At 39.9% G+C, this 12,347-nt stretch overlaps 1 protein-coding gene across 1 annotated transcript in view; it reads right to left on the bottom strand.

The window, feature by feature from the left end:
* DDC (dopa decarboxylase) overlaps positions 1 to 12,347 on the bottom strand; it is a 63,113-nt gene that overhangs the window by 41,806 nt on the left and 8,960 nt on the right. Inside the window, exons 3-5 of the mRNA XM_075744742.1 lie at positions 7,578 to 7,691; positions 6,810 to 6,929; positions 88 to 222 (exon numbers count right to left, since the gene is read on the bottom strand). Of these exons, the coding sequence (XP_075600857.1) occupies positions 88 to 222; positions 6,810 to 6,929; positions 7,578 to 7,691 (369 nt within the window). The remainder of the gene's footprint in view (positions 1 to 87; positions 223 to 6,809; positions 6,930 to 7,577; positions 7,692 to 12,347) is intronic.

The following is a 12,347-nucleotide window of genomic DNA, read 5'->3' as shown; positions in this document are numbered from 1 at the left end:
AGTTTATACTTAACTCACCTGCTTATTGAGATGGCTGAAATTGCTAAGTATAGGCCCCATGTTTCCATGTTTTCGACAGGTACTCACCTGATCAGAAGCATAGGCCACCAGCCTACCCATGATGTCTGCTTCTGTTAGCTCAGGCTTTTCTGACTGCACCCGTCTGATAGTTTTTGTTCTTGCAGCAAGCAGTGAAATCAGGGTGGCCTCGCTTGCACTCCCCTATGGGACAAATTGAAGGCAGGTTCAAAAGGAAGACATTCCAGAAGAAGAAAAGCAACGTTTTCTTCTGTAGGAATTTGCAAAGCTGTTAACAGAAACTGCATATGAGAAACTGTGCAATCTCATGGTTTTAAGAATATGTGTGACAGCAAGGGAGGAATCCTGTTTCATCTTGGTTTCCTCCTTCCTGACGCCTTTGTCTGCTCTCTTTAACCTCTACACTTGTGCAGTTTAGGCACCAGCCTTGCAATCAGTGCTAGAAAGCTGGAATCACAGATTTAAACGCATGTGAGAAGGCTCTCGAACCAGGCACCAATCGTTTGTTAACCAATAACTACAGCAGAGTAGCTATTGATTTCTGTTACTCTGGATTTCCGCACATTTAATTTCCATTAGAATCTGACTGTCAATTCTCATATCTATCAAACAACATGCATAATTATAATGCTTATTTAATATCTAGCATTACCCTGGGCAAGTCAATTATTGTGTCTAAAAGAGAAAAAACAAAAGCAAAAAAGCTATGATTCAATATAGCTAACTGCATTTCAAAGTATTAGTTATGTACATTTTCTTCATCAAAAACACACAGAGGAAAGGAACAGTCACACAGTATTTCTAAATTGCACTTTGACTCACAAAACATTAGTTTAAATTGTATCTTGGATACTCTATGACAACAGAGAAGGGATTTTTTTTGTATCAATCGATCTGTAAATTTCACAAAAGAATACAAGTACCTGCAAATTCTTTTTATGATTTTCTTTTAGAACAGGCAGATGAAACATGCTCTAAACTACTTTTTTAAACTGTAAGTAACAGTTTGTAAACACATGTTCATTCATTTCAATGGTTTTGGGTGTCCATACACAAGATCAAGTTTTTAGGTACTTTCAAAGTTGAACAACTGTTGTGTGAATCTTTCTCTGCCAAGCACATAACCATGCAATTAATACAGTTGCTTATATTAATAAATATGTCTCAGAAATATCCCCAGTGCCAACAAGCTAATTTTGGAGTGTTGTTTCTTATCCTGTACCAAAATTCTATCCTCCCTCTGTTGAAGACCTGTGTATACTTAGTAATTGCAACAAATGTTTAAGTATTTGGGAAGTCTTGTTTCTCCCCTGCAAATGGGCCTGATTCTACAGAGTTTGTACATGAGAATGATCCCAGTGAACTCAGACTTTCTCCTAATACTGAAGTTAGCTGAGTCATTCATGTGAGACAAAGCTGCCTTCTACGCATCAACATCTCTACAGTGAGTGAACTCAATCCAGCTGAAATTCAACAGCCTCATGAACAGAGTAAGCAGGAAAAAGGACAGTCCCTAAACATGTACTAAATATATTGCCATGACAAATATATTTTATCTGCCTTGCAGATGGTGTGGGATTTTAGGAATGTAGACCCCAGGGTCTGCATCAGAGCACAAAAATGAGCTGGAGACAGTTTTGTGCATTTCTCATAGCTGCTGCTGCTGCATACAGCATTATGGCAACTGAGACAAATATTACAGATACAGAATGGTATAGGAAAACAAATATCCCTCTTGGGTCAAGTAAGATAGAACTTCCATGTGGAGGCAAGTGGTGAAGGAAATTCTGTCCATTAATTAGAGAAAACATAATTTGGCAATCTCCCCATTTAATATTATTCTGCATATGGTCTGTAGTCAGATACTCAGAATACTCATCAGAATAGCTGAACACTGAGAAATCATGCCTGTTCATAGTTCTTAAAACTCATGATGCAAGAGCTTGTGCACACAATTATCTTCTTACACATAAAGAACTTTCAAGATCTGATTCATCTTATTTTATCTGTCTAAAAAGTTATATATCTGAGATAAAATAATTGTTCAGGGTCCCTTAGTATTCAGTGGAGAGAGGCAAGCATATCCAGAAAGCAATAATTCCATCTACTTTAGGCAAATATTCTGGACTGAGATAAATGGTTCCTCTAAAGGTACCGTCCTGTATGTTCAACTTTACGTGACAAAATGTGTGATGAATCTCACACAGTGTAAGTTGCCTGATAAGAAACTTCTGTCATCATGTCTTTGTTAGCAAAATTATTTCTGCCATACTCAATACAGTATTATCTAAGTAACAGTGAAAAAATACCTGTGCTTCCTGACAGTTCTGTGAGCTAGAATACAATAACTCATGTCCTGAGTGTCCAGATGTGAGGAATGTTTTACAGTCAAGAACATCTCCTATTTTCTGAGAAACTTTTTTTTCGCTATTTTGTTTTTACAAGCAGTAGATAACCTTCTAAAGAACCTTGCATAATGGGCATGTACTGTCCGACAACGTTGCCTGAAATACCCTTTCCAGCAATTCAGCAGATGAGAATACTTTTCATTTGTGCAAACCACTGCCACTTATTGTGATGCTCATACAGTTTTTTTCTGGTAAGTTGTATGTCCTCATAATGAAGTTGGGCAACATAAAGCCTGTGTGCAAGACCTAATTACATCTCACATTGGGCAAGTCACTGAAAATAACCTTTCTAAACCTGAGTTCTTCACAGTTAATGTTAGCTATAGCACCCTTGCATTTAATATGTGGGAAATAATACTAAAAGTATTACTTTTATTAAAATACATATTTAAGAGTGTCTTGGTTTCAACAGGGATAGAGTTAATTTTCTTTCTGACAGCTGGTGTCGTGCCGTGTTTTGGATTTAGGATGAGAATAATGTTGATAACACACTGATGTTTTAGTTGTTGCTGAGCAGTCAAGGACTTGTCAGCTTCTCATACTGGCCTGCCAACGAGAAGGTGGGAGGTGCCCAAGAAGCTGGGAGGGGACACGGCCAGGACAGCTGACCCAAACTGGCCAAAGGGATATTTCATACCATATGACGTGACGCTCCATATATAACTGGGAGGTTGGCCAAGGGGTGAGGCAGCTCGGGGTCTTGCTGAGCATCTGAGCATCGATGTCAGGTGGTGAGAAATTGTGCTGTTCATCACTTGTTTATTATGATTATTATTATTATTATCATCATCATCATAATCATCACCTTCCTTTTCTGTTCTATTAAACTGTCTATCTCAACCCACGAGTTTTATTTTTTTTTCATTTTCAGTTCTCTCCCCTATCCCACTGGGAGGCGGGGAGTAAGTGAATGGCTGTGTAGTTATTTTAGCTGCCGGCTGGGTTAAACCGTGGCAAAAGAGATACCTGACAATCTTTCAAATATATGTGGAGAAAATGGCCTTTCTTATCTTCTTTTTTTTTCATAATGATAAGGCCCTGTAAAACTGTTAGTGTCTTTCCAGAACATGTAAGGAATGCACATATTAAAGAAATGTGCACAAACGTGTAAAAGAAAATGACTATAGGAAATTCCGAAGGTTAAGGCATTAATTTGAGATCTGAAAATTTAAGCCACCACTATTCTGGAGACTGCCTGGCTGGGCAAGCAAATGTCTTAGGCTCAAGATTAGTCTCAGCCTTCTGAGGAGTGCCATAAGATGTCCTGGCATCCTGGCTGTTCATCCAGGCTGGTGCGTAGTCAATGCATACAACAGTTCTTGTATAAATTTCCTTACACAAAAACAAGGATGAACAGAAAAGGGCCTGTTGCCCAGCTGAATCTTGCCTCCTGATATAGAGCTGGGATATAGCCTAAAGGCACCTAATTCCAGCAACTTGGAAAAGCTTTTGGATGTCTCATGATAGGCATACGCTTTTTCACCTTGCATCAGTTTCCATCAGTCACCTCTTTTATACTGAAATTTACAGTGTTTGCAGAACCTGGTTTGTAAGGCTCCTCTATTCACTTCGCACCAAAGTCTTGTGCTAAATATTTCTGAGGGAAAAAATCCTTGGTTCTTGAACTACTTGGCTAACTGACAAGAAAGATAAATCAGCAGTGTTCTTTGTCTGGCCAAAGACAGGCTGAGTTTCATTTTGTTTCACTCTTAAAATACCTTTTTTTTTTTCCAGAGCAAGAAAACTCTTTAAAATTCAAAGTAGGTACACTTTTCAGCAGTTTATCTAGAATGAACAGCAGGATACAAGCTTCAGAAAGAAAGTTGCTTTCTCACTTATTTTTAAAAGCTGTTTTTTTCCTCCTCTTGAATGCTGTATTCTGCATTAAGTGAAGGATGATGATACCTTTCCTTTTACCGCAAGCAAACAAAGGTTGCCATGGCAAGCAGGCTCAAGAGGCGGAAGAAATATCAGCAAGAGCTGATGTTCATGTCCACCAGAGCTCTGAACTGAAATTTTCTTTCATCTTTTGCCATTTTCAAGTGTCGTCTTGTACACAACAAAGTGCTTCATATTGACATAGACTTTCAAATGTAATTAAGAGCCAATTTTCACAGGCTCAGTTTTACCCAATACCACAATAATTACTTGGTATTTACCAAGAGAATGACTGGCGCTTTCACACGTTCATGTTGTCTTTGCCTCATGCTCTCTTATTTGTATCATTATTGTTTCAAGAGCAAGACAAGAAGATCTGCAGCACAAATGACTTCATTGCAAGCAGGAACACAGAGCACTTTCGATTCTTGAAACTGACTGGTTTCTGATGAAAATTATGGGCAATCCAGCATTGTCAGCCTAGAAGGGCAATATTTCCTGCTGATAATCATCAGGCATAATTGCTTGCTTTCACTCATACAAAATAAATACTGTTGAGATGCATGACGAAAGCTTGATTTCTTGAGCATAACCCCCTCCCTAGTAATCGTAATGAAAAAGATCGTAACAGAGCAAGGAGATGAGTAGAGTCATTCTGGAAATACACTGGTGTAGGTGCAGCTCGATCTAGCAGAATCGTAGCAGTTGGGTTAAATGCATATTTGCCAGGGAAGATGTTGGGAAGAATTCATTAGAATATGCTGTAGGCATTTGTAGCTGAGATCAAAGAAAGAAGCCCCTACTTCTAGCATGTAATTCAGAGGTATTTTAGAAGCCTATCTTAGGATAAAATGGATTGTGCCTGGCCTCCAATGACCAGACTCCAGAGATTGTCAAAGAAGCACAGAACAGTTATATAAATTCAGTCTTTTTCATAGTAGAGATAGCTGTGACCGGAGTCTGTGTTTGCAGAAAGACCATGCACTAGTGGAGCGATGGCTGACAAACAATATAGCTTTATCATGCATGCAAGTTTGCCCATTGATGATATATTCATTATCATACAGATACTCTGTTCAGACATTATAGGCTTTCATTAAGCAGTCACTGTCAATGTTTGTGGGGTTTGTTCTATTTTGGATACTGCATTGTGGTCTGAAAACTGTATTATTTACTGATAGAACCATTTAGGTTCAAATTTTAAGCAGCTCAATTTTATTTTAATGGTATGATATTTCATTTTGTTATATAAGGAAAGCTTGTTAAAATAATTTCAACTTCTTTGACAAAGACTGATAGACTTTCTACTGCATTCTGTTATTTTTATTTATAGAAGATTCTCTCCTGTGTTCTTATCCTTTTCTTGATCTCTAGCACTTTTTTTCTGAAAAAAAGGAAGGCTATTCTGGAAACTGACTGAAGTAAAACAATTGAGTATGTCTAAGGTGGACCTCGTGCAAGCCTTTGTAACCACTTTTCATGATGCTGTACTGAAAATCCTCAGATATATTTCTATTTGAGAACTTTGTTTCTATTTTTGGCCATGAAACATTGCTGCACATTGTTGGTAAGTATGAGCTCACTTCACTTGATCAACAAATTAAAGTTTCCATCCTACACGATTTTTCAACATTATGATTTGAATTTTAAGCCCAAATTGTGCTGTTAGGTTGAACCGCTAACAATTCTTCACAGATTTATTTGGTCTGGCTGGAGTTAATTGTCGCTATAGCAGCCCTCACAGCGCTGTGCTGTGTATTGCCAGCCAGCAAGGTGTTGGTAACACACAGGTGTTTTGGCTATTAATGGGCAGGGCTGGCACAGCACCAGGGCTGTCTCTGTCCAACATTTCCTTCCCCCTCACCACTAGGCTGGGGGTGGGCAAGATCTTGGGAGAGGACACAGCCAGGACAGCTGACCCAGACGGACCAAAGAGATATTCCATACCATAATGATGTCTGCTCAGCAATAAAAGCTCAGAGAAAGGAGGAGGAAGGGGGGTATTTGTTATTTATGACCTTTGTCTTCCAGAGGCCTGCTTCCTGGGAAGAGGCTGGACATTGCCTGCTGATGGGAAGTAGAAAATAAGTCTTTTGGTTTTGGTTTTTTTCCTTTGCTTCCCTGCATGACCTTTGCTTTTGCTTTATTAAACTGCCTTTATGTTGACTCATGAGGTTTTTTCCATCTCCTTTTCTCCCTCCTGTCCTGCTGAGGTGGTGAGTGATAGAGCGGCTTGGTGGGCATCTGGTGTTCAGCCAAGGTCAACCCACCACAACAGAGAAGAGTGTTTCAGAATTCAACTGCTCTGAAAACAAAAGGATTACTTTCATGAATGATTCTACCCACCTGTGGGGTGAAATCTGAAAGGAACCCATGTAGCAGAAAAAATATTTCTTTCCTTTATTAGTGTTTTGGTATGAAAGTTTTACAAAATCATAAAGTCCTCAAACTCACCCAGTATTCTTTTTTCGTATCCCCTCTTACCTGAATGACTCCTCCACCTTGGCCATCCTTCCCAGCTAAAAACTCTGCAGGTAAATTAATCATCTTCCCTAGCCAATCCAGCATGACAGTCTCCAGCTCTGTGCAAGCAGGACTTGCGGCCTGTGTTGAAAAATAGAACAGAGGGAATAACATCACTAGACCATGAGGAGAAATAGGATCCACCAGAGCAAGAATAACTCTCTCTCTCTGTGTGTCTTTTGATTATAGAGGAAGAGACTGCTGACTAACTTCACCAGCTAAATTAGGGACCTGAAGATCATTTTGTGCATGTTGTTTCTAGTACTTACTAAAAAAATGTCAAACTAGGCCTCACGTAGAACCATGACTATCAAATGTCAAAGCTACCAACCTCATTTGAGAAGAACCAATCTCATATGAATGTGGAGTTTTTTTAACACAATTTTCCATTCATCCAGATGATAAAAGAAATAGCAACACCCGGTGATAGGCAACAGTGATATTACTTAATGAATTACCAGTGAGTTTGCACTGCTACCACTAACTTTAAATGATGGTGATTTTTCAAGGGGAAAACTTCTAACAGGAAATAGCCTTTTATTACGGGAGTCATTTAGAGTGCCTAAGTGAAAACACTTAATTGGTCAACGAAATTTACCTATAAAAATTGTCCTGTGACTTCACTGCTCTTAATCAATAATTTCGTTGAAGAATGTTACTGAAATGCTTAAAATCTTGGCAAGGTGAAGCACCATTACCACACAGGAGTACATACCCCAGTAAACTTACCCAAGAGAAGCCCACACATCCTATTCCACCACACAACATATCTGCAAGAAGAGCTGGGAAGGAAGAGGCTGCAGGGAAGTAGGCAAAAAAGTATGGACTGTGCCAGTGAGTCACCTGTATTTAGGGGAAAATGGTCACTTTTAATGAATGCAGGAAGCGGAAACAAATTGTCACAAAGTCAGAAAAGATTGGAGGTTGGGACCAGTCGACAATTCTCTGCTACCTGTCTGTAACACAGGATCCCCTTTTTTAGAAAAGCTTACCTTGGTTTTTCTCAATTTTTTATCTATCTATCTTTTACTCAAATTAGAAATAAATTCTTGCCCTCACCTCCCAACAGTTCCAAAATCAGAGTTCTCCAATTGTCTACCTAGAAGACAAGAATTGCATGGGCAGTGGCAGCGTGAGTTTTTGTGCAGGGCACTCTTCTTGAGCCTCTGCTTTCAGGGACTCTGGTAGTTTGTTCTTTCATCTCTGTCATGTGACTGACTTAGCAAGAGTGTCTTCAGTGCAGCAGAGGTTCACAGAACTCTCTTGCCCACTCTCTGGAGTTATTTGCTAACATTCAGGCACTGAATCTGGCCAAATAGCTCCTCACCACAAAATGAAACAATCTATTCCAGTATCCAACGACTGCTGTAGAAAATTAAACTATCATGTCCCTATAACAAGTGGGGATTTATGTACAGTTCCACTTTATATGTACTAATATGAGAGAACAACAAAACAACTGAACAAATTGTAGTCAATATTCTTGCAGCAGCAATATTTAGAACTATCTTATGCAATGTCTAAGCAATTTTTAAAGATCTGTGAGATACTTGATAGTGCTCCACAACTCCAATCTAATAAAATTTGAAAACAGGAAATGTACTGCCACACTGCAATGTTCAGTCAAAATAATGTGATATGATATGTTTGGCAAAAACAGCTTTCACATGCAAGATAAAAGGCAAATTTTAGGAAAAAGTTCTTCTAGAAGATTAGATGGAATATAAGCAAGAATTCAACAGAATGCGTGTAAGATCTTTCCTTGACTGGAAATCCAGAGGCTGCTGAGATATTGAAGCCTAGCCTTTTCTTATGCCGGTTCTTTTCTTCTTTTTTTTTTTTTTAATGCTGGAGTTCTGTTACTGCTGGAGGATGGTAAGAGCATCCTGAGAGCATCACTTGCTGAGCTCAGTGTTTCCTTGCTGTTTTGTTCCACATTCCTACCTCTAATAAATTTTACTTTTCACACTCCCCTCTCTCCCAGTCTGTGACAAGGTTTCTGGTTCTGGAGCTAACTCAGGGATCACTGTACCGCACTGTTCTGCATGCTGCAAATTTATTTCCTCTTTTCCTTTTATTTCCTCTTCTAACCTTCTTCACGTGAAGAACCAGCTCTACTTTAAGGGACATGCTTCATGCTAAGGGGAAACTGTCTTAAATCTTGTATACACAATGAATCAGATATCACTTCTTCTGCTGTAGTATAATATATATAGTATTTCAGATGACCCTATCTCTTTCATATGAAACCAGCTCATATCCACAACCTGGTATGCTCAAGATTTCACTTTTACTGGTCGCTAGGTCCAAACCTGCTCAAGTCAAGTATCCAAAGACAAGCCACTGTGAACAGTTTTAGCTGTATCTCTTATATCTGGTCAGGATCTCTTTCTTCAACAAAGTTTTAGAGCACTTGCAGCAAACACCTTCACAAACAGAAAAGAAATGGGATGGGACTTGGTTCTTCACAGGAAAACAATAAATAGATAAAAAAATACGCAATAAACAGCGGTCCCTGATAGGACCCACGTGCACAGGCTTTCACTGATGTCCATAATGAGCCAGGGCTACCACTGTTCATCTCCCCAGCTCTAATCCTCTGTGATCTATAAGACTTGTGACATTCATCTTGGGTTAATCAAGTTAAACTGCCTACTTGTTGGGAGCCATTTGTTTGATGAAACACAGCAGATTCCAGTTGCACTACTCACACAAAGAGAAAAAGCCAAAAGCCCTAGGGCAAATGCAGCTGTAGTTCTTCCTCCTGCCTCCCCTTCCCCCTTTGCTTGAAGCAGCTGTAAAATTCATTTCTTTTGCTATGTTGGAACAGACACAGTCAAATATTGCAGAGTGTGACATAATTGATGCTTGTTTTTTCAGTCTTCTGCTGATAAACAATGATACACAAGTGTCTTGGGTTCAGTAATTACCACTCTAATGCTTCTCAGAGACATTTTATTTCCCAGATTTCTTCTAAGGATGTCTTTTGTTCCTTGGCTTGCTTAGTCTAAGCAAGAGTCTTCCTTTACCACACCCTAAGGATAGGTACTTCAGCTGAAAGTTCATAGATTAATGGATCCAATGTGAGGAAAATTAGCATCTTCAGTACTGCTATTTGCAGTTACAACTAAACTTGATCATTTTTGGCTCTGAAAAAAGAGGAGATATACTTCAGGAGAACAGAGGAGGCTGATAAGAGAAATGTGACTCCCACTGATATTTCTACATGCAGACTCCTCCCACCTTGGCCTCCTGCTGTGGAAATCAGAGTTCAGCAGTTGTTCTCTCAGTCCCTGTGTTAATATTATGAACTTAGCACCATTATGGACATTATCATTTAGTGGACTGCCCTTTGAAGGTCTACATCCAATTTCACAAGAAGTCTCCATAATGAAGTTTTACCACTCATGAATGCTTGTTATCCTGTAGGGTAAAGACAGCAATAGATACTGCATTATTGCTTTACACAATTAATTGATCCTTGCTCCTCTGAAGGAACACTATTTTCACATTTTCATTCATCCAATAAGTAGCAAAAATCTGAACACAAGTAGCACAGTAAAGTTATCAACATTATGGGCAAAACAAGGTTTTATGACCTCTGTCATACTACTTATTTTCTCTGAGGAAGCCCAGTTTCTCATTTATGAAATGGAGATGTCATTCCCCAGTGAAATACTGGAAAAGTTCTATAGCTGAAAACCACTAGAACTAGCACATAATAACGAAGTGCTGAGAGGACAGCATTATAGGGGGAAGCTCTCATATCTTTTCTGGGAAATCAGAACAAGTGGGTGCCTCTCTGAGGCACCTGTATGCTATGGCATGACACGTGGGAAGCAAACAGAAGTTTGAAGGCCGTGTGCAGTTATAGGGCTGTCATCACATTGAGATGTGGTGGGATAGCTTGCATGACTGAAGTGCTGCAGTAGATGAGGACAGGCTCTTTATGAAGGACAGACCAGGAAGGTGAGGCAGGGGAATGGTCCTTTATGCAAGAGAGCAGCAGGAATGCGTGGGGCTCTGACTAGGGATGGACAATTAGCCAGTCAAGAGCTTATGAATAGGACTGGTGGAGATTTCAAGATGAGCAACATTCAGGTGGGTGTCTGCTACAGACCACCTGATCAGGAAGAAGTACATGAGTATAGCATTCAGACAGCTGGAAGAAACCTCATGTTCACAGGTCATAGTCCTCACAGGGGACTCCAACCAAGCTGATATCTGCTGGACATACAACACAGCAGGGCACAACCAGTCCAGGAGATTTCTGGAGTGCATTGATGATGATTTCCTAACACAGGTGATGGAGGAACTGATGAGGAGAGACACTGTGGGACCAGATACTAACAAACTTACTTATATTAGGAAAAATTTCTTCACTGAAAGGGTTATCAAGCATTAAGACACATAGATGTGGTGCTTAGGAACATGGTTTAGTGGTTGGACTTGGCAGTGCTAGGTTAATGGTTGGACTCGATGGTCATAAAGGTCTTTTCCAACCAAAACGATTCTATGATTCTATTCTATTCTAAACAAGAAAGAACTGGTCAGGGTTCTGAAAGCCAGAGGCAGTCTTGACTGCAGTCACTGTGAGATGGTGGAGTTCAGGATCACAAGAGCAGGAAGAAAGGCACAAAGCAGGACCATAACCTTAGGCTTCAAGAGAGTGGAATTTGGCCTATTATGGGACCTGCTTGGAAGAATCCCATAGGAGACAGACATAGAGAGAAGAGTGGTCCAGGAGAACTGGTTGATTTTCAAGGATCACGTCCTCCAAATTCAACAATGGTCCACCCCACATGTAAGAAGTCAAGCAAGAGTGGCAGGAAGCCTTCACAGATCAACAATTATCTCCTGAAAATACTCAAATGTAAAAAGGAAGCATATAAGAAAAGTAAGGAGGGTAAAGTGACCCAGGAGAGAAGGGCTATAAAGACACTGTCTGAGTATGTTGGGACAGATTTAGGAAAGCTAAAGCCATCTAGAGTTGAATCTGGTGAGGGATGTGAAGGGCAAGAAGAAAGACTTCTGCAGGTTCATCAGCATTGAAAGGAAAGTAAGGTAAATGTAGGCCTGCTGTCAAATGGGCTTGGGGACTTGATGACAAAGGACAGGGAAAAGGCTGAGGTGCTCAATGTCTTTTTCACCTCAGTCTTTACTGGTGAATTTCCCTTCAGGAATTCCAGGCTTCTGAGACATATGGGAAAGCCTTGAGGAAGGAAGATCTCACCTGGAGGAGGATCAGGTTAGGAAACATTTAAATTAACTGGACATACATGAGTCAATGGAGCCTAATGAGATGCACTCACAAATGCTGCAGGAGCTAGACAATGTCATTGAGATCCCTCTCAAATATCTTTGAAAGGTTATGGCAAATAGGGAATGTTCCTGAGGACTGGGAAAAAGGAAATGTCACTCTTATCTTCAAGAAGGGCTAGAAGGAGGATCTGGGAAATTACAGGCCTCACCTCATTCCCAGGGAAGATGACAGAACCT

This window comes from Balearica regulorum, chromosome 2 (assembly GCF_011004875.1).
Source record: "Balearica regulorum gibbericeps isolate bBalReg1 chromosome 2, bBalReg1.pri, whole genome shotgun sequence".
Lineage (NCBI taxonomy): Eukaryota > Metazoa > Chordata > Aves > Gruiformes > Gruidae > Balearica > Balearica regulorum.
This window is presented reverse-complemented; position numbering and strand designations above follow the sequence as displayed.